This window comes from Alligator sinensis, unplaced genomic scaffold (genome assembly GCF_000455745.1).
Source record: "Alligator sinensis unplaced genomic scaffold, ASM45574v1 scaffold680_1, whole genome shotgun sequence".
NCBI classification, from domain to species: domain Eukaryota; kingdom Metazoa; phylum Chordata; order Crocodylia; family Alligatoridae; genus Alligator; species Alligator sinensis.
Window position 1 is genome coordinate 874762 of NW_005842508.1, and position 22099 is coordinate 896860.

General features: G+C 43.0%; 1 protein-coding gene across 1 annotated transcript in view; it reads left to right on the forward strand.

The window, feature by feature from the left end:
• The first annotated feature begins 10157 nt into the window (after positions 1–10157).
• Positions 10158–22099, forward strand: part of SLC9A2 (solute carrier family 9 member A2) — a 65324-nt gene continuing 53382 nt past the window's right edge. Inside the window, exon 1 of the mRNA XM_025213187.1 lies at positions 10158–10406. Coding sequence (XP_025068972.1) covers positions 10310–10406 — 97 coding nt within the window. The 5' untranslated portion in view covers positions 10158–10309. The remainder of the gene's footprint in view (positions 10407–22099) is intronic.

The window sequence follows — 22099 nt, forward strand, 5'->3', positions numbered from 1 at the left end:
TATTTATTTATGTTCTAATTTGTTACATAACTTTTTATATACTCACATGTGCATTTTTATATGTGTATACATACACACACACATATACACAGACATATATATATATATAATGTATATATACCTATGCATATATAGGTATCAGAGATCTAACTAAGTGACTTTATATCACAAATAGAAAATAATGCAAACTCAGATCTCAAACTTTTCCACATCTTGTCTTAAATGTACAAACACAAATTCAAAAATAGACTATGGTTGCTGGCAAAATTTGCTAAATGCCATTTGAGATGAGATTTTTCTTGCCAGTCCTTCATAAATACTTTCTCTTCTTTTCTGTTTCCTTGGTATGAAAAGCCTACCCAATGAGAGGCTTTACACTTCCTCTATTTATCAAGATTCAGAAAGTACCTGCCCTAAAAATATGTGAATGATATTTAGTTCTGAATCGGATCAGGGATTCCTTTTAAGTCCATTGTTTCTTATTAATATTCTTTTTTACACTTATCTTTATCTTTTCGGGACAGTCCTTAAACCTTAATTTAAAAAAAAATATATAAAATTTTGATGAGAGCACTGATTTTATCTACTGAAAAAAGAATAATTTTAGAAAAAGACCAAAAGTGTTGCAGTGACCTCTGTTGATGAAACTAAGCAATGTATTCATAGAGTAGTTTCATTTCAACCAAGGAGTAGCACAGGCAAATTTTAAAAGTACGAATAAACAGGAACAAACGAATGAATGGCTTTAAGGCTGGACACTAGGAAGGGTAGTGTCCACCACACTCTCAACTTCAAAAACCACAGGATAGATTTTATTTGACCTTTCTTCTATTTGCAAGTTGGAACAAAAATAAAAGAAAAAAAACCCCAAACAACATTACAAGGAGAGATGTTGACAAATGGTGTAAATTAGAGAGAGATGAATGTCTGGATATAACATAAGAGGAAAGATCCTTTAAAAAGACACTGCTATATTCTGGTGGATTATATCAAAGTAGGTAACATCATATTATAGTACTTGATTCTTGTTCCGTAGGTGGCATGGTATAACACCCTGAAACAATATACAGATGTCTTGAGAAGGAAAAACTTTTCATTACACTGTTGTCTGCATGTTATAGAATCAAGTATCAATATATTAACTTTCTGACAAAGAATCCAGGAAAACTCTTTATCTGCTGAAAAGACTGATTCAGCAAGGCACTTAAATCCTGATCTTTAAAGATATTTAGGTGTTTAACCTCCAGTAAGAATTAACCACCTAAACTACTTCTGAAAGTCTGGTTCTTCACATTTAACTTAAATCAGAATTTCCCTTTGAAACCAAGGCATTTAAGGATTGATCCTGAACCTTTAATTTGCATTTTATCACTGTTTGCAATAAGGGCAGGGTTTAAGTTTATTGCATAAATACTTGCAACTGCACAGCTCAGGCTGGGAGATAAGGATCTCCCAGCACTGGTCCCAGGACCACAGAGCTGGTACTGGGAGCTCCATGCTGGTGGGGACATGCCCCTCAGCCTGTTCCCTGCCTAACTCCACACTCATGAAGCTGAGCAGAGAACAGGCTCCTGTACCTCTACCCTGCAATCATGGAGCAGTGGCTGGGAACTGTCCCGGCCAGGGGCAGGCCCCAGCCTCACACCTTGATCTGGTGATCAAAGCACAGGGCTTGGAAAGAGCTGCAGGGGTGGGGTAAGTACTAGCTTTCTGCCCTGATCTGCCAGTGGGGCAGCTAGCTGCTTCACTGGCAGATGGAAAAGGGGGCTGGGACCTGCCCCTCCAAGCAGCTCTTTCCAAGTCCCCTGCCCCTGATCAGGGAGCAGGGGGCCAGGAGCTCCTTGCTGCTGGGACAGGGAGACATTGTCCCTGCCCTGGCAGCAGGCAGCCCCCCTTTGGCAGGGGGTAATGTCCTAGCCCAGCTGTCTCCTGGCCCAGTGCTCCCTGCCAGCACCTGGGCTAGCACCCTGGGAGAGCCTAAGTCTCCCCCTGGTGGTGGCAGCGGCCCATTGCAGGGCCCCAGGAAGTGGGAGCAGTTTGCTGCCATTAGCAGGAAATCTAGTCCCAGGTCTCTGCATCTGCAAACACCTGCCTGGGAGTGTTTACTCATGCTTAGTTTACTCACAAGTAAACTGATCCTGGATCAAGTGTTTGTGGAGACACACCCAGTAAGCATCTGCACATGTAGGCGGTGACACTTATTACGCAGCAAATTGCACTTATCTAGAGTAAAGCATCTCATGCAGATGTGCCCATTGTATACATTTAAGTGTATTAGAAACAAATAACAAGAAAATCAGGTGCAGAAGTCTACCTTAGAGTTTTATGTTTCTATCTATAACCATAGTATCTAGGCACCCTTTATGCAAAACTGACAGCAATTCAAATTCCTTAATGGAATATTGCTAACATTATCTTTCTTATAGGGCGTTTTTCTTTTGTTCCAAGGGAGTGTAGTTGATCCTGGGCATGTCTACCTGTGCTGTCAGCATGGAGAAATAAACTCCTGTGCATATTGAGCTGTAGTGTATTGCTCCCGGGTGCCACATTTACACATGCATCCAGGACTGCAGTATGTTGAGCTGTAGTGGAGCAGCTCCAGCTGGCAGGTGGTCTAGGGGAGTCAGCTTGCCAGCCCTGGTATACTCTGAACCTGCTCACTGTGCCGCAGCAGGGCTGGCTGGGGCATGAGGGTGCTTCCAGTGTGGGGCTAGTCCTCATTGGCTAGGGCTAAGTTGCACATAAACTGGTTTAAATGGTCAGAAACTAGTTTAAACCTGTAACAGAACAGAAATTAATTGCACATAAACTGCTTTCCAAATGGCTGAAACCAATTTAAGATAAACCTGTGTTATGTATGCATTGCGTAATGCAATGCATTGTGTGCTCTGAAAATGTGATACGAGCATGTGACAGAAGGGGAGCAACCTTGTGGAGACCTGCTGGCTGACCATGAACTACAAATCCCAGAGGCACCTGGAAGCAGGAAGAAGTGATGAGAAACCCTGCAGAGCCCTGCTGCTGGACTGCAAATCCCAGAAAACCTTGAGGGCAGCAAGAAGAGGTGGTGACCGCTGAGTCCTGGCTGGCTATGTGCCAGGATTCCTGGGGGCAATGGTCCTGCTGTTGGATGGACTGAAGGAGTGAGGAGCTTCTGTACAGTACAGATGAACCACAAACCTACAGACCTACACAGAGCAACTCTAGACTAAAGGCTGGTTATTGGGAACACCTCCAGAGGTGGCAGGTTTGACCATGTCACATGCTGAATGTATGTACCCCAGCGGTACTGACCACTACCTGTTTACTTGCCTTTTAAGTGTATATTGTTATACTGTGAACGCTTATTTGTCCTTTCCCATTGGCCCGTGACCCTAAACCCTAGGATACTCAATATAAAGTAAATCCCGCATTGGCTGTAGTGATTGTTCCTGACACTGCAGGGGTTTTCTACGCCTAGATAGATGCAGTACTAGGCTTAACTTATCTATATCAAACTGGTTTATGGAACTTCTATCCCAGATCCCCTCCTGATCATAGATGAAGGGAGAAAATATTATTTGGGGGGCCTGAGTGCATGCATCAGCATGAGAACTTCAACTCCCATTGGTCTCTGCACAGTATGATGCATGAGCAGTTAGCCTCTTCTTTCTCAGCTGTGCGGTGCTGTGCTGCTGCCACTGTTGCCAGCTGCAGCAAAATTAGGTTGTGGGTCGGGGCTAAGCCCCTTCAAGCCCTGGACTGCTGTGACCTATGCTCCTGATTCAAGTCAACTCACAGTCCTCCAGCATCCCAGGATTCTTTGCAGCCTTGGGCTGTGCTGTCTGCTCCCATGGAGCAGAACTGGTCTCACCCCCCTGCTTTTACAGAGCAGAGGCAATAAAGCCTCTACTCTCTAGCATTGCCTGTGCCTGTCAGCCTGGCAGGATTGGGGCAGGGAAAGGGACCCAGGCCCTTCTAGCCCAGGTTTGCACAGCACAAGGGAAAGGAATGCACCCTCTGGGGGCTTATCTCCCCCTCCCCACAGACCATCAAGCTATGCTGGAATTGCTTTAGCTCTGCCCCTTGCCAGCTTCCACTATGTCCAAGGGGGCCAGGGGACACAACCCCCAGTCCAGCACTGGTACCCCAGCTGGGCTCTGCAAGGCACAGGGAGGGGAAAGCCCCTTCCACTGGGCTTTTCATAGGGGTGTGCAAAGCAGACCCTATTCAATTCAGATTCGGCCTGAATCGGGGACAGTGATTCGATTAATTGATTCGGCTCACTGTCCCTGATTCGATTCAGCCAAATCCGAATCTGAAGATTTGATGCTGATTTGGAGAACCAGCGATTTGGACATAGACACAGATTTAAAAGTTTTTTCTACATACCTTGAGGTAGCAGGCGTGCTCATGATCGCTACAATGCTGGGGTACATGAAGCTCACCACCGGAATGCAGGGGGGCCCTCCACTTACGGGTTTGCTGCTGAGCACACTGGGGAGCTCCCTGTGCTTCTGTGGGACACTCCATGCGCCCCAGCATCTCAGCACTCATGAGCCCCTGCTACCTAGAGGTACGTAGAAAAAACATTGAAAGCTGTCTCTATGTCTGAATTGCCAAATCTTTCTGAATTGATTCAGAGGGTTCCAATTTGATTCAGAGAGATTAAAGGGTCCTCTGATTTGATTCAGATTCGGAGATTCGGTCACTGAATCGGGCCGAATCCCTGCTAAATCGAATTAGGGACTGAAGCTTCGCACAGCCCTAGCTTTTCACCCTCCTGCAGTGCTAGCTGGGATCCTTAGCTCTGCTCCTCTGCTTTCACAGAGCATTAAAACATTTGCTCCCTAGCCTCTGCCTGTGCCTGTCAGCCCAGCAGGACCGTATTGATGGGTGGGAAGGTGGAATCCCCTCTCTGCACTGGGGCAGGGCTCAGGGTAGCTGTGCTCTACTTGGGCAACTACAAGGGTCCAGCTGCTTTCCCTGTTTCAGAAGTGAATGTCGGTTCACTTTATTATTGAGTCAATCTACACAGTTCAGAGAAACCTGCAATGATTGAATCAATTCAGCCTGGGGCTTTTTGACAGTCGGTCCCGAGCCATTAGGTTCAGCATCATGAAAGGCATCTTTCCATTAAAAGGACTCCATTCACCTGGTTGTATTCTGAAGATGCCAGATAAGAAGGGCATGAGGGAACAGCTTTCTACTCTGAAAAGTGGTATTTATAGTGTATATACTAAGTTAATATTGTGGCAGGACACATAATTTTTGTGTTGTTTTTTTATTTAACTACAAAACCAACACACATTTCTCTGGAGCTCCTCTATGGCTTTCTTACAAGTCCTACATGTGTCCCATGTGCTGTCCCAGAAATAAACTAGGAAGCTTAGAGGAAATCATAATTATTTTTCCCTGTGCATACTTAATATGCAGTATTTTGCTTTAATGACTTGTGTGACTTGGATCTTTTCCAATCCATTCTTTCAGTGTAGTTATGGGGATGCTCCTCAGAAGCTATTTGCATTCAAGTTTTCAAAAGGTAATTTTTTCCACAGTATTTTCTTTTGTGGGGGGAGAACTAGAGGTGGTATTCTTTAATACATGTGTACAAAATCTGATTTTTTTCACACAGACCTAAAAACAAAGGGAATTTATTCAAAATTAAAAAAAAATTTTTTGAGTGAGATTAAAATTAGTTTGATTAGCAGTAGGAAGGAGACTGTGCAACGAAATGTATGCAACTGTTTTTCATTGAGTTCACAGTCTGCATGAATTCCTATTGTCACTGTTTTAGACACCAACTTTGTGCTGTCTGAGATTCAATTGTCACAGAATCTGTACCTGCAAGTCATCACAGGTGTCTCCCCTTGCGTAACAAAATGGTGCAGAACAAACACTTAATACAATAATTCTTGGCTTCAGAACAAGCACTTAATACAATAGCTCTCAGCTGCCAAACCTTCAAATACTTTGAAGCATCAAAACTTTTAGCTACTATCACAGAAATATCATTCAGAGCAATTCATGGGTAGGTTCATAGTAGCTAGGGTCAGGAGGGACCTGAACAGATCGTGTAGCCTGACCCCCTGACACAGGCAGGAATGAATGCTGGGGTCACAAGACCCCAGACAGGTGATCGTAGCCAGCCTGTGGTGTGGACAGAGCACAGTGCCAGCTGGGCAGCCAGTGCTTCGGCTGACAGCCAGCCCAACTGAGCAGGGTCCAGGAAGTGACCCAGGCAGGTGGTGTGTGCCTTGATTCAAGCACATGAGGATGCTGCACTGTTTTTAGGTGGGTATAACACAATTGGAAATAACAAAGTCTTTAATTTGTGGTGGTGTGAGATGAGAACCAAGCTGATTATGAGAAAAAACCTGGAACTTCATATCAGGAAAAGGGAGACTTATCCAAAGGAGAAAACCTATCTGAAAGTGCAAGCAGTCCAAAAGAAGTGAGGTATAGGGGTTTTTTTGTTGCTCTCACCAGGATCAGCAATATCACTTTAATCTTCCTCTGACATTTCCTAGTCTAGTGACATGAGTGGTAGATTCAGTTGGGCAGGTATATCCCATGCCTGTATAAATTGTGTCCTTTCAAGAGGCAGCCATGTAGAATGGTGGGAGAAAAGCAGAACCAGGTACACATTTGGTACCAGAGCAGAATGCAAAGCTGTGGAGACAGATTGTGAATTGCACGTCACTGCAATGTCCTGTGGTTTACAACAGTGGATCTCCTTTCTGACAAATCCCAAGAGATTGCGTGGCAAGAGAGAAGATGAGGGCACAGATTCTTACCTCTACCTTCCCTTGTGCTACTCCAGGGCCCTTCTCTATACCTAGATCCTGCTGCCTAGCAGCCCTCTGTGCCTCTAGTAACAAACACAAAAAAAAATCTTTGTAGATGAGGAAACAAATAATTCTGCTCCTCCAGCATTTGTCCAGAAGATTAGAGTTCATTCACTTGTTTATGCAGTGCATTCCTTCTTCAGGACAGTGCAGCTGTCAGGTTACTAAGGATGGGTTTGAAAAAGCAACAGATTAGAATTCATGAGCTTAACCAGTCCATCTTTTTTTCCATGATATCATGTACCATTAAACAGTTGTGCAAGAAAGTAATTAGAGGCAAGTCTAAACACAAGGAAATGGAGATTGTCCTCAAGAATAGAAGATTTATGCTATATTGATTCCGTTGTGCACGTCTACACTAGATGCGCCATCGCTGTAGCACCAAGCTGTCATCGTAAGCAAGTACTAAATGACTGTGCAGTAATAACTGCACAGTCCGGTGCCCGTGTAGATGCACCCACTGAGTACCATCTCAGACTGTATTTGACAAAAGCCACATTTACACTCTACTTACTTTCCTCTTATGCCAGTTAGAAAAATTTATTAAGGTTGCGGTTTTTAGAGTGTATATAGAATTTAGCCCCATATCATCCCTTCACTCTAAAATAGTCTGGGATCTTGAAATGCAAAAAAAAAAAAAAAAAAAAAAAATCTAATATTCTTTCACAAAATATTTTACATCAGGTTATAAATAAGAGCAACAAGCTCTTTCAGGGTGTGTTTTCTTTTGTCACTGTCTAATGCTTCAGTCTCTGGGATGACAAATATCTTCTAAACTTGCATCTGTGAGGTTTTGTAGGTGTGGTAGTAAAATTGGAATTATCGGCACTCCACCTTGTTTATTATGAGTGTTTAGTGGACTTTCCTGCTGTTTGTTTCCCTCTTTGTGGTCCAGATTTGCACAATAGCCTTTGATTGGCCCAACTATTTTGTTGTCAACCTTCACACATACAAGAAAACAAAAGGATTTGTATGTTTGTCTTTGCAATTAAATTGTGCAAGAGAGTCCGCCTTTCATCTGGATAACTTCAAAATGCTTAGATATCAGTCAGGAATTTGCCATCCAAGGGCACATCCCTATGAGCAAGAACATGCATTTCCCCAGGAACAAACAGCAGGAGCGAAATAGATGCCTCTGCTACTTGTCCCCAGAGAAACCCTGTGCATGTGCCCTGCTGGCACGTGGCACATTGGCCCAGACCAGCACCTGAGCCGGCTTCAGCAGCTTTATTGGGGATCCTGGGAACCCTGGGGGCTGCAGCTGTGGTGATCCTGCAGCTGCAGCTGCCCAGGCTCTAGTTTTGGGGGGTGCATGCTGCCGCTCCGTGTGTCACCCCACGTTTTTTAGACGTGGGGTTTTTTTTACATTGGGATCTCTTGGTGTCAACCCCCCTGCCCTCCATTGCAAATTAGCAGTGCAGGCAATGCCTATACATATGGTGTATGGCACCACAGGGTGCTTGTACACATGATGGAGGTTTAGTTCTCCCTAAATTGAAATGGTGGGTTTTTAATTGTGTCGTTTAAAAACCCACTGTTTTCAATTTAGAGACTTCCGTGATGTCACAGTGTATCTTAGCCCACCGTCACCTTGCCTACCTTCTCCTCCTCCCCCCACTGCAGGCTGTACCAGAAAAACAGTGGTGAGGGGCCCAATCCTTTCCCCCCCTTCCCCAGAGACTATCTGTCTCTCCCATGGCATGGAGGGGGTGGTGAGCTGCTAGTGGGCATTACTCTTTTATACAAGTTCCCATTTATTTTTGCTTGAGGTACCTTTCTGAGGTTTCAGGGAACCACTGTATTTGTCTTCCTCTTTAAGTTAGCACTGAAACTGTACTCTTTTAGAAGGAAGTCATCAGGGTCTTACATTAATTTTTTGCTCTTTCTATGTCTCTCTTTTTTGCTCTTTGGGTAAATCTCTTTAACAGTTAAAATCTTTTACAAGGAGTAGCTTTTACAGACAGGCTAAAGCAGCGTGTTTAAGCTCTGTTCCCACATAGGTTAATGGCAGAACTCTCATGGCTCAATCTACAAAAGGGCTTAGTTGTTGCAGTGCTTAACAGCGGAGTGCTTTAAACTTACAGACTATTGGGCATTCTGGCATGGGGCTCACCTAATCCTCACTGTTGAATTTATTCCACTTTACCTGGGCAAAGACAAAACATTACTCAATAGCCTACTGGTTAAGGTCTTCACCTGTGAAGACATCAGCTCCTGCTCTAATAAACATGTGAGTTCAGTAGAGGAATGCCCAGGTTGGAGCTCCTGATAGTTTTGGGGCATGAATTAGGTATCTACCTGAATAGCTCTGTCAAGACTCAGGCCATTGTGGGCACGCCCTGAAGCAAACATTTAGGTACTTTCAGAACTTTCCTGGGAGAAATGTAAGTGCCTACTGTACAAATGTGTCTACAGGGCAATTCACTAGCTGGATTGGGATCTTAAGGATCTAAATTTTGAATTTATGGATTTAAGGTTGCAATTTAGCACCTAGACTCTTTTGTGAATCTAGCATTAATTGATTTCACTTGAGAGGAGGTTCAGGACCTGACCTGCAAAGGATGACTTTAATTAGCTGCCCTTCTGAATGCTACTTTTGATTGCACCCATTTTGCTGGGTTTTTTACAAACATGTAGTGAAAGACAGTCTATGTTCTGAAGAGCTCACAATCTAGATGGACATGATGAACAAAAAATGAGAAAAATGTAAGTATTGTTCCCCATGCATATGTAGGAAAATGAAGCACAGAGAGATTGACTGTAGCTACGCTGTTCTCAGTGGTGGCAAATGACAGAACAAACAACAATGGTCTCAAGTTGCAGCAAGGGAGATTTAGGTGGGATATTAGAAAAAACTCACTAGGAGCATGGTAAAGCATTGGAATGAGTTACCCAGAGAGGTGGTGAAATCTCCATCTTTGGATGTTTTTAAGCCCAGCTCAACAAAGCCCTGGCTGCAATGATATAGTTGGGGATGGGCCTGTTTTGAACAGGGGGTTGGATTAGATGACCTCCTGAGGTCCTTTCCAGCCATAGTATTCTATGATTCTATTAAGGACTGCATCTAAAAAGGAACTTAAGTACCTTCCCCCCTACACATGGAAAGAGGAATCCTGGGCTATGACTTTTATACTTCATTAAGACTGTGAAGATCCTCAAAATGGGATCCAAGACAGCTAGACCAAGTAGATAAGGGAGCGATCTACAGCAGGGATTGGCAATCCATGATCTGCCTCCTGGACCTTTAGATCCAGGCTACTAAGCTATTGGCTTCAGCTGTATTTAGCAGTGGGAACTCTGCCTACTCTGCATTGCAGCTGGGGTGTTTGGAGGTTTGGTAAGTGGGGAGTTCTCCCTGCTCCAGGAGGCAGGGGGAAGTGGCAGAAGTGACTGGGTCCTGCTTTCTTCAGACCCAAGCTAGGTCATTCCAGACCTCACCAGAAAATATTGCTGGCCCCTGGTTTAGAGCTAGGAAATGGGATATGCCTAGGATAGAGGTCAGTCACAAATGCTGCCCCTCTCTGGAGCTTCGATGTCTTCCTCTGCTTGGAATCTACAACCTGGAATCTTCTCTAAAAGGTAAGGATATAAGTCTTTTTTATTATTCTGCCCCTTCCCTCTTCTATCTGCGCAAATTCTCAAATACTCAACCAGGAGGCAAACCCAGGTACAAGCCCCTCTTCTCTTCCAACCAAATCCACTTGAAAATTTTCACTATGACCCAAAGCCAACTTTAAGACATGAATAAATGGATTTTATTTTAGTTTTACTTGGTGTTCCAAAATTCTTAAAGTTATCTTCCAGGTGTATTGTTATGTTGGAAGTGAGAAAGGGTTGCATCTACTTAGAATCATAGAAAGTTAGGGTTGAAAGGGACCTCGGGGGGTCATCTAGTCCAAACCCCTGCTCAAAGCAGGATCATCCCCAACTAGATCATCGCAGCCAAAGCTTTGTCTAGCCAAGTCTTGAAAATCTCCAAGGATGGAGCTCCCCCCACCTCTCTGGGTAACCTGTTCCAGTGTTTTTCTACCCTCCCAGTGAGAAAATTCTTTGTAATATCTAACTTAAACTTCCCTTGCTGCAACTTGAGACTCTTGCTCCTTGTTCTCTCATCTGCCACCATGAGAACAGTTTAGCTCCATCCTCTTTCAAACCCTGCTTCAGGTAGTTGGAGGCTGCTATTAAATCTCCTCAGTCTCCTCCTCTCTAGATTAAGCCCAGGTCCCTCAGTCTTTCTTCATGCCAGCTCCAGAACCATTTTCTTGCCCTCTGCTGGACTCTCTCTATTTTGTCCACATCCTTTCTGTAGTGAGGGGGGGGGGCAAAAGTGAACATAGTACTCCAGATGTGGCCTCACCAGTGCTAAGTAGAGCAGAATAATAACTTTCCTTGACCTCCTGTCCTGGCAACACACCAACCAATGCAGCCCAGCATGCCATTAGCCTTCTTGGCAACAAGGGCACACTGCTGGCTCATATTCAGCTTATTGTCCACTGTAACCCCCTAGGTCCCTTTCTGCAGGGCTGCTGGCTAGCCAAATGGTCCCCAGTCTGTAGCAGTTCATGGGATTGTTCCATACTAAGTGCATGACTGTGCACTATCCTTATTGCACCTCATGAGATTTTCTTTTGGTCCAATCTTCCAACTTGTTTAGGTCTCTCTGCATCCTAACCCTACCCTCCAGCATATCTACTACTCTCCAACCCCCCCCCTAGGGTCAGAAGGGACCTCAGTAGGTCATTGAGTCTGACCCCTGCCCTGGGCAGGAAAGAGCACTGGGGTCAGATGACCCCAGCTAGGTGCTTGTCCAGTCTCCTCTTGAAGACCCCCAGGTTAGGAGAGAGCACCAACTCCCTTGGAAGCCCATTCCAGATTCTGGCAACCCTTACTGTGAAGAAGTTCTTTCTAATGTCCAACCTAAATCTGCTCTCCATCAATTTGTGGCCATTGTTCCTAGTTACTCCAGGGGGTGCCCTAGTAAATAGAGCATCTTCTATTCCCTGTTGACCTCCCCTGATGAATTTATAGGCAGCCACAAGATCACCCCTCAGCTTTCTCTTGCGAAGGCTGAAGAGATCTAGGTCCCTCAGTCTCTCCTTGTAGGGCCTTGCCTGGAGGCCTCTGAACATGCTAGTGGCCCTCCTCTGAATCCTCACAAGATTCTCCACATCCCTCTTGAAGTGCGGTGCTCAAAACTGGATGCAGTACTCCAATTGTGGCCTGCCCAGTGCCACATAGAGGGGAAGCATCACCTTCCTGGACCTGTTTGTCATGCATCTGCTAATGCATGATAAAGTGCGGTTAGCCTTGTTGATCACTTTGTCACATTGATGATTCATGTTCATCTTGGAGTCAGCTATGACTCCAAGATCCCCTTCTGCTGCTGTGCTGCTGAGAAGGTCATCCTCCACCCTGTAAGTGTGTTGGTGGTTATTTTTGCCTAGGTGCAGCACTTTGCACTTATCTCTGTTGAACTGCATCCTATTTTGTTCTCCTCATTTTTCCAACCTGTCCAGATCTACCTGGACCCATTCCCTACCCTCTGGTGTGTAAACTTTGCCCCATAATTTGGAATTATCTGCAAACTTGGACAAGGTGCTTTCCACACCCTCGTCCATGTCTCATACTTAGGATTAAAAAAAAAAAAAAATCTAATATTAAATTCCTAGCAAAAAGAATGCATTTAAGGTTCTGAAAAAGCGTACGTTCAAGCTCCCACCAAGCTATATGGGGAAGTCTCTGATTATGCTTATTATCCTCTGTTAATTCAACCAGTGCCCTGAAATGAACAGTTTCATATAACATTTCAATATCATAGAATCCTAGAGAAGCAGGGCTAGAAGAGGCAAAACTCGTGACATGGGCGCTTGTGGGACTGACTGTCTCTATCTTGGGGCAGAAGGAATTCCTGGCTCTGTATTGATTCTTTCCTCTCCTTAGTCTGTGATTTTGTAGGTGTTAATCCTTGCTTGTTAACTTGTTATCTAGTAGCTAGCTACTGTGTATTGAGCTGATCACTGAGTGAATCATGATTGATTGGTAACACAGTAGCCTAGCAGCCAGGCCTGCAGTAGCTTCCCCCACGCCCCCACCCTCCACCCGCCTCCTTTGTGCCCCAACACTGACACAGGCCCACAAGCACCCATGTCACGAGTTTTGCCTGTTAGCAGCTAGAAGTGCAGGGCCCCAGAACCCCTGCACCTATCTCTTTGACAGCTGGCAGGCTTCGTGGCTGCAGCAGGGCTACCATCCCTGCAGCTGTCACCCTGCTGCACCTTAACGCACAGTATCACACATGTCACGAGTTTTGCTTATTCGCAGCTTGAGGTGCAGTTCCCTCCAAACCCCTACACTGATCTTGAAACTTGGCAGGCTTCATGGACTCTGCAGGGCCTACCATCCCTGCAGTTTTGACCCGGCTGTGGCTTAATACATACACATGACATGAGTTTTGCTTTCAAGAATTTGGGGTGCAGTTTCCCCCAAACTCCTGCACCTATCTCCTTGAAACTTGGCAGAATTTGTGGCCTCAGCAAGAGCTACCATCCCTGCAGTTTTCACCCCACTGTGGCTTAACATACACACGTGACATGAGTTTTGCTTTCAGGACTTTGAGGTACAATTTCCCAGAAACCCCTGCACCTATATCCTTGAAGGTTGGCACACATCATGTTCTCAGCAGAGGATATCATCCCTGCAAGTGTCACCTGAATCAGACAAAAGACGACAAAGTTATAGATGTTTCATTGATTCCCCATTATACGCTATGGCCGAATCTCTGAATCTTTTCCGAATCAATTCAAAAGTTCCGAATCAAGTTGGAAAGCCTAAAGCTTCCAGCGATTCGGTGTCAAATCTATGAATCTGAATCCGAATCATCTCCGAATTCAAATCATGATCCAAAGCTTTGCACAGCCCTAGTTACTAGTAGTGGATGTCAGGAAGTGAGCCAAAGTCAAACCAGGTTCCAAAGTTCAGAGACTGGGTACACAGGCAGGAATGTAGGAGCAGGCACCAGGGAAGTCACAGACAAGAGTTACACAGACTGAGGTCAGTTTGTTGCACAGCAAGGGCTAGGTGCTGCAATAGCTCTTTAAGAGCAGCCCTGGAATCGGTCAACAGGCTCAGGCTCAGCTGACCCTGCTTGTGTGTTGCAGACCTGGTTGTCATGTCACACATGCATGGCCGGAGGTGTAATTTTGGGATTGGGGGATCAGATCCCAATCATGCCATTACTACTTGCCAGTGCAGGGGAGGTTGTGATAATAATCCTAGCTTCCCTTGCACTAATAAGTTTAGATAGGGGTGCATCCCCACGTGCAGGGATGACAATCAGTTGAATGTTGGCCTCAACCTGGGACAGTCCCATGTACAGTTCCACCAGGGTTGTCAGGGCAGACAAACAGATGATTGGCCAAACTCTGTGCCTAGCATTTCTTGCTGGGCTGCCAGGTGCAGGAGATCAGTGGCTCCTGTAAACCCCACACAGACCAGGCACAGAATTTAAAGACCACATAGGGGGAAGCCCTTGGCCCCCTCACACATGTTAAATTTCAGATGCCATACAAACTAGCCATAAAAATGTTCTGTGCACCACTTTATGGTGCCATTTTATAGTGTCTTAAATCATGTGCAAGTGTAGCATTCTTCCTATTTATGCTGCAATTAATGTGTTAATTGCAGCATAAATGTAACCTATAGAGGTAACCTAAAAAGCATAAAATTATAGAAATGGAATAAACATCTAAAATAAGATATAAAAAAATAAACTTTCCCCCCAAACTCCCCCAAATTCAAAACAAATCCACCAGCTTTTCCCCCTCCCTTGCCCCTTGACTCAGGAGAGCATTCCTCTTTGCAGCCAGCATTTAATAATGTAAAATATTAGTTCATTTGGATGGCAGAGCTAGGGACTGTGGGGAAAATATATATTTTCTAATATTGGTACTAAAAATTTCACCCTTAGTCTAATGATGAACAGTGTTGTTGACTTCTGGTTAACTAGGAATGTATGTATTTGATAACAGAACTATGGTTTGAGGTATGCAGTGCTTGATTTTCATGTTGTATCAGGTGATAAACTTGTTCATATATTTCAATAAAAAAATAAACTACCTATACTGAGATGTAGAGATCTGCTTTAGTTATACATTATCTTCAGTATCATCTACTTGTAATTTTTAACAATATTGTATTAACAGGTACATTCTTTAACTGCTACATTGTTCAGCTAAAACATACCAAGGAAATGAATTGCCAACACAATAGTACAGAGTGTTCTGTACTTTTTTCTTCCTTAAGAAAAATTAAAAAAAAAAAGTAATGGGTGATTTAGTTTGTATTGTATGATGCTTAATTACTTAATATTCATACCTTGAAAGAAATTCCTGCCACTTACTTAAAAAATAACATTGTAAATGACATTATAAAGATATGTATGTCATGCATCACCAAAATACTGTACCAGTCCAGAAGGAAAACTCAAAGAAGTAACACAAAATGCAGTTGTAATGATTTTATTAGCTGTTTTGCTTACAAAGAACATAAGCTTGCACTATATAAAAGTAAACAGATTGACTTGTACCATTTGGCATAGCATAATGTTCTATAAATCTCTCATGCTCCAAAGCACTTCAATGGGATGTGTTTTAAATACTATTGAAAATCCTGAATTTCTAGACAAATGTGAATTCAAGGACCTAAGTGTACTATCATTTATGTTGTTGCCAAAGACTGATACCACCAAAGGTAAAACCAGACCTTAGGTTGTATTTAAACATAAAACATTTTATTCAAACTGAGCATTTATCTGTATTTTAATAGGCATGGATCGTTATGCGTCTGTGTAAGGGAGCGAGAAGAAGCATGCCACTTTCCTATTGGGACTAGCATGGCTACAAAAATGTAGAAGAGACAATACTTGTCGTCTTACTCCTTCCCATAGGGTGGGAAGGATCAGGGATTTAATGCCTCCACAGTGTCTGCCTGTGGGCCATGCTAGATGAGCCAGCGTTGGAATAATCCGTTATAAATCAGGGAGTGTGGGGAAGAGGGTAGGAGAGGGAGGGTGGGAGGTTGTCTTTTTTTAAGACAACAGGAAAAAAACAAAAATACACACACATACACGCTGGTTGGAAAAAAAAATGTTTTCATGAAAATTAACAGAACAAGAAAAATAATTTCCTCCAGCATTTGCCTTCAGTTATATGCTGCCACAGTGATACAAAGAGCGGGCAGGAAGGAAAGCATGCCTCAATGGGATGCCCATTCATACTGCCTCTCAGGACTTTCTTCTTGGTGCCTACACACTTCCCCTTCCATAGGATTGCGTAGTCAGAACCCTTTAACAACTGACAGGCTTCGGGACACAGGATGCAAGACTGGAAGGAACCTCCTGGGTCACTAAGTTCAGTTGCTATTTCAGGCAACCATGCCTCATATAATTCCATGTGTAAATTTCTTAAACTCTGTTTTAGAAGCTGTGGATCTTTTTTTTTTTTCTTCTTTCCCCTCATGCTGCTCTTAGTGGAGTGATATTTCAGGTTCCAACCCCATTAGTGTGAACATGCAATTTCCTGGGGACAAACAGCAGAGGCACAATATCTGCTGTTGCTGCTGCATATCCCTAGGGAAAGCCTGTGCACATATGTTGTGGTGCATGGCACCTTGCCCCAGGTGGGGTAGGAGAGGCTGGGGCCATGGGGCCAGCACCTGGGCTGGCTGCAGCAGCCTTACCTGGGATTCTGGGGGCTGCAGCCATGGCAGTAGGGCGGCTGGCTAGCAGCTGGAGCATGGCTCTGGCCGCCCAGGCTCGAGTTTCTGGCAGTGCATGCTGCTGCCACATGCGCCACCCCACTTTTTTTAGGCGTGGGGTTTTTTGACACCGGGATCTCCTGGTGTCAATAACCCTTCCCCCACCTCCATGCTGCAAATTAGCAGCAGGGGGAAGGCCTGTCCACAGGTCCACACTCATCTGGATGCACCCTCAGAGTAGAAAGCACAGAATATATTCTATTATAATATTCTATCTGATATTAAAATTAGGAAAAAAGATTAATTAAAGGGAAAAATAGCCTTCTTCCTTTTTTTAGTCATGTTAGGTCTCATGCTACTGAAAACTATTTTTGATGCTTAGATAAAGGGCTCAGTATAAAAAATCATGACACTATAAACAACCTAGCTGCAAAAACTGAGGAAGGAGTTTACTGTTCAACTATGAAACATTCTGTTTAAATGTTAAGCAATGAGGTGGGCCTGTTAAAGCTCCACTAAGGAGGATGGAAACTAGTGTTTAATCTTTATGTTGTGGGTGACATTCGGTATAGGTCCAAGTAAATTTTTCAACAGTAAGGTGACCTGACTGATAGCAAATAGTTGAAGAATGCAGTGAAAAGAACAGCTCTCAACCTTGCCAGTGCTGCTATGGGCAGAACGTCAGCACTTTTCACTCAAGGAATGGAAAGAATGTACTTATTGTAATGTTGTACCGCATGGCATATCATTGATCTTTAAACATGCCTTGGATAACTACTCCTGTAATGACTAGCACTGAACAAAATAGCTTTTGATAATTCACTGTCAAAAGTTTGTGTCTTGACTTCCTTGTTTGGGCACTTTTGTGTCCTGTTTCCAGGTGGAATTTGGCCTCATTGGGGTCATTGGATACTATTACCACAATGGCTGATTAAATTCTTGCACAGTAGAGGTAGACTTAAGCAGTCATTGTGGTAATAGTATCCAATGACCCCACTTACGGCCTGACCTTATCCAAGCCTTTCACCTCATCTTTGGCAAGTTTGTTGTAGAGACCATTTCTGGAGGGGTAGGCCTGGAAGAGCCATTTCATTCCTCAGCCCATATGAAATAATACAGAGGGCCTTGTACTGTCCCAGTGAAATGAGGCCAAATTCCACCTGGAAACAGGACACTAAAGTGCCCAAACAACACGGTTATAAAACACAGCGCTGGTTTTCAATCTGTGATCCGCAGACCCCTGGGGGTCCACAGACTATGCCTAAGGGGACTGCAAAAGATGACTAGGGTCAGTCAACAGTATGTGAATACCCAGACTTACAATTTTAAAGGTATCTGCACATCCATTCAAATTTCTCTGAATGCAAATGAAAAAAAGGTTAAAAACCACAGATCTGCAGCAACAGTCATGGTGGCCATGCAGATAATGGAGATTTTATATCAGGCTGATTAAAGTTAGTTTGTGGTAAAGTCTACTGAAGACTTGTACAATGTCATTACTATTGGCGAATCTTCAATATTAAGCAACCAGGTCTTGCAGCAACATAACAAACTGAACTATTGCCTCGCATAACTATGCTTTGACATAATGTAGGTCAAAACTTACACAGCCTGGGAATCCCATTTCTCAGCATTAACTTCCTGTGCATTGCCAAGTGTGTGAAGCTACACATCCACACCCTCCTTGTAGCATCCTTGGCTTCCATGAGACTATCTGGCAGCTGATGTCCCAAGGTGAAACTTAACTTCAATGTTTGTTACCATGTAGTAGCTAAACAGGGACTGGAGTGGGGAGAGGCAGCTTCCAGACTGTGAGGCCAGCCTGAATTTCTGTGCCAAAGGATGCGGTCATGCTGGTGTTCTGGCAGCCTAGTTCTGGGGCGGGTTCTGCAAAGAAGTCTATCAAAGACTCTTACTCAATAACCAGAGTTATTGAGCCTAGCAATCAAAGTCATGTAATTCCATTCAAATTCTGAGTTTTTGTCCTCACCATTCCTATTGGAAAGCTGTTCCAGGATCCTATTGCTATGATGACTCTAACACTTTAACATTTACAGCTTAAATTTATCATGGTTAGTTTGTACCCATTTGTTCTTGTGCTATTATTGTCTATCTATTAGTTTAAATAGTTGTTGCCTCTCCCTGATGGAGGGGGGATATGATTACTATTGACAAATATATCCCCCTGGATGTACTTGTAAATAGTAATCATATCCCCTATCCACCTTTGTTTTGCTAAGCTAAACAAGCCAAGCTCTTTATGACAGGCTTTCTGTTTTCCCTGGTCATCCTAACAGCTGTTCTCTGCACCTGTTCTAATGTGAATTCTTCTTTCTTGAAACACAGATTTCAGATGAGGTCCCTGCAGGGCCGTTTTTTGAATGGCACAAATACTTCCCCTTCTCTCCTGGAAATACCTTGCCTGATGCATTCTAGGATCACATTCACATTTCTCAAAGCCTTATCATTTTGGCAACTCATCATCTTCTGTATAGCATCCTCAATCAGCTCCATGGTTATTTTAAAATGTTCATTATTGTTCCCTAACTGCATAACTTTGCATTTTGTCCTATTGAATTTCATCCTATCTGTAATATTTGAGTCTAGCTCTTTTTATATGTTGTGAACATCATCAGCCATCGGCAAATATAGGCAGCCAGCTCCCCCTTTTCTCTTTGTTGATATAGCTTGTCTACTTTAGAGATTACTTTTACATTGCTGACATTCTACATCAATTATTCAGTGTCAGTTCTCCTTTAACTTGCTGCACTTCTCAGTTATACATAAAACAATTATGTTTATCAAGAATTACTATAATTTTCCCATGGCTGCTGAGATGAAATAAAAACTAGATGACTGTCATCTGTACCTTTGGTCACCTAACAGTGGAAAGCAATCTTGATTATAACATAAAAAGTTATTTTAAAAGTGTTTTATTATCAGAAATGAAACTATGACTTCTGGAGGCTAATGATTATTTAAAAAACCGTTTGAGACAAAGGTTACACTGAAATTATAATGTATATCTATAAATTATCTTTATAGCAGTCATGCAGCTGTTATAGTTATGGTTTCAAAACTCTTTCAGGTATATAACTCTTTTCAAATATTAATTTTTAGAAACATCTGCCTTTTTAGCTGAAAAATCTAATGTTTAGTTTCTTGCCAACTGTAAATTTATTTTGAAAACATTGAGAAAAATCATCTAATCTTTTGAGTTATGGAAGGAAGAAGGACAATATTCATAATTTTAATATTAATAAGGAATATATACTTCCCTGTCTTTTGGAACATGTATGGGATGGGAAAATTGGAAACAATTAAAAACCTCCTTTGAATAAAAGCTGGTCAGAAAAGTTCCGTCAAAACAAAATTTTAATACAAATGGAGAAGGAACAGAATTTTTGCCAGGGAAGAGAGGGGAAGCTTTCTTTCTGCTTACTTTATACCAGGTTGAAACATTTCTGTCAAAATTAAAAAGTTGGTGAGGAATCGGGACTGATATTCAGGAAAATATTTGTGAATATTTTCCATTTTCCAGTCATGGGTAATTTTTATCAGATGATCATTGGACGTCTGTTAATATGACAATGGGGCCAAAAGGCTTATCCCTCTAAAAGACATCATTGTACATTATCCTTACCAAACCTGGCTGACAAAGGCGTAACTGGCAATGGGTTGTTGTGACTTGTTCCAGCATTAGGGATAATACAAATGATCTACTGAAACACAAATAATGGTATTCTTTAGGAAATGCTTTCTTTAACCTCAAGGAGAGGAGAAAATTATGGGCATATTTACACATTGCCATACAGTGATATTGCCACAGCATGGTGCAGTACTAAACCACGGTGCAGTAACCACCATACTGTGCTGTGTGCACTGTACACAGTTAGATTTTGCTGCTAGGTCACCATACCAGTGCGCTATATCAGGAGAGCATGCCACTATGGTGACATACCTGCCGATCACGTGTAGACCCACATGATCACTAAGTCACCGTAGTGCACCCTACGGCAACGTAGCGTGTTGCCATGTCGCCATTGGGCGACGTGCAAATGTGCCCTGTATATATCAAAAACGTACTGCAGATCTTGTGGCTTTTTTGAAGCTGTTGGTGAAAATGTGGCTGAATCTATATTTAGTTTTAGCATTTATATTTCCATGATGACAGCAAAGTTATCAGAATGTTATCAAGAATATATCTCATTATTTTCCATTGTAAAAACTGAGTCAGCATAATGTTAATTGATGACCTGCGATCCTCTACCTTTAGAATCTTGTCTACACTAAAAAAACTACAAAGACCACTGTTACAAAGGTGAATGTGAACCACTGGAAATTTTAATGATTCAGAATGTTCTCATTAGCTATGCTGGCAGTTGCTAAACTCTTTGGGGTATCCACAAACAGCATTCTTTTCCTCCCACAGTTGTGAAATCAGTGCATTGTGGGCACCCATCACAATTCCCTGAAACTGAGGTAGCAATCAGCAGCTGGATGTGAATATATATGTACCTATACATTTCTAATGTATAAAATCACATATTTTGGTGAAACAAAATGTTGACTGTATTGCATTTTTTAAAACTAAGGATGCCTTAAGATTGCTGTACTAAACAGCAACTTTACTAAACAGAATATTGCTATGCATAAAATTGCAAACACTCAAAGTATGACTGAGTGGATTCTCTCCAATATTCTTTATTACAGTGATCAATGAAGCTTTTTAATGGATCTGTGCTAGAAAGATCAATTGTAATAGTCCATTTGCAGCGTTGGTTCTTTTTAAACTAAAAATAGTGCAGTGATTTGATGCAGGATGCAATAATGGTCATCCTTGGTCTGGGGAAATAACATATTTGTGCACTGTTACAAGCACTTCTGTATGTTACTACAAAGACGGCTAAACCTGCACACAGTGCTTTGACTTCTGGGGGTTTAGAAGTCCACAGATTTACGTGCACAGATCCAGTAGCAGAATCAGAATCAACCTGTGTTACAAACCTAGTAAATGATAAAAAAAAAGTAGTGGCGACCCTTTAGGCTAGGTATAGACGCTACATTAAATGCAGGTGAAGCACACAAAGCGCTTTAAAGCCGTAACAGAACAGAAGTTCACAGAACTTAAAGTGCTTTAAAAATGGTGGATCCTGCACCAAGTTAACCCTTGATGGATTCATAGGCATTAGGGCTGGAAGGGACCCTGAAGGATCATCAAGTCCAGCCTCCTGCCCTAGGGGCAGGAAGTCAGCAGGGATCATAGGATCCCAGCAAGATAAACATCCAAATGTGTCTTGAAGGCATTTTAATGTGGGTGCTTGAACCACCTCCGGCGGCAGTCTATTCCAAACCTTGGGGGCTCGAACAGTAAAGAAGTTCTTCCTTATGTCCAGCCTGAATTGGTCGCGGCGGAGTTTGTGACCGTTCGGTCTTGTCATTCCTTGGGGCGCTCTGGTGAACAGACGTTCCCCCAGATCCTGGTGAACACCCCTGATAAACTTAGAGGTGGCCACCAG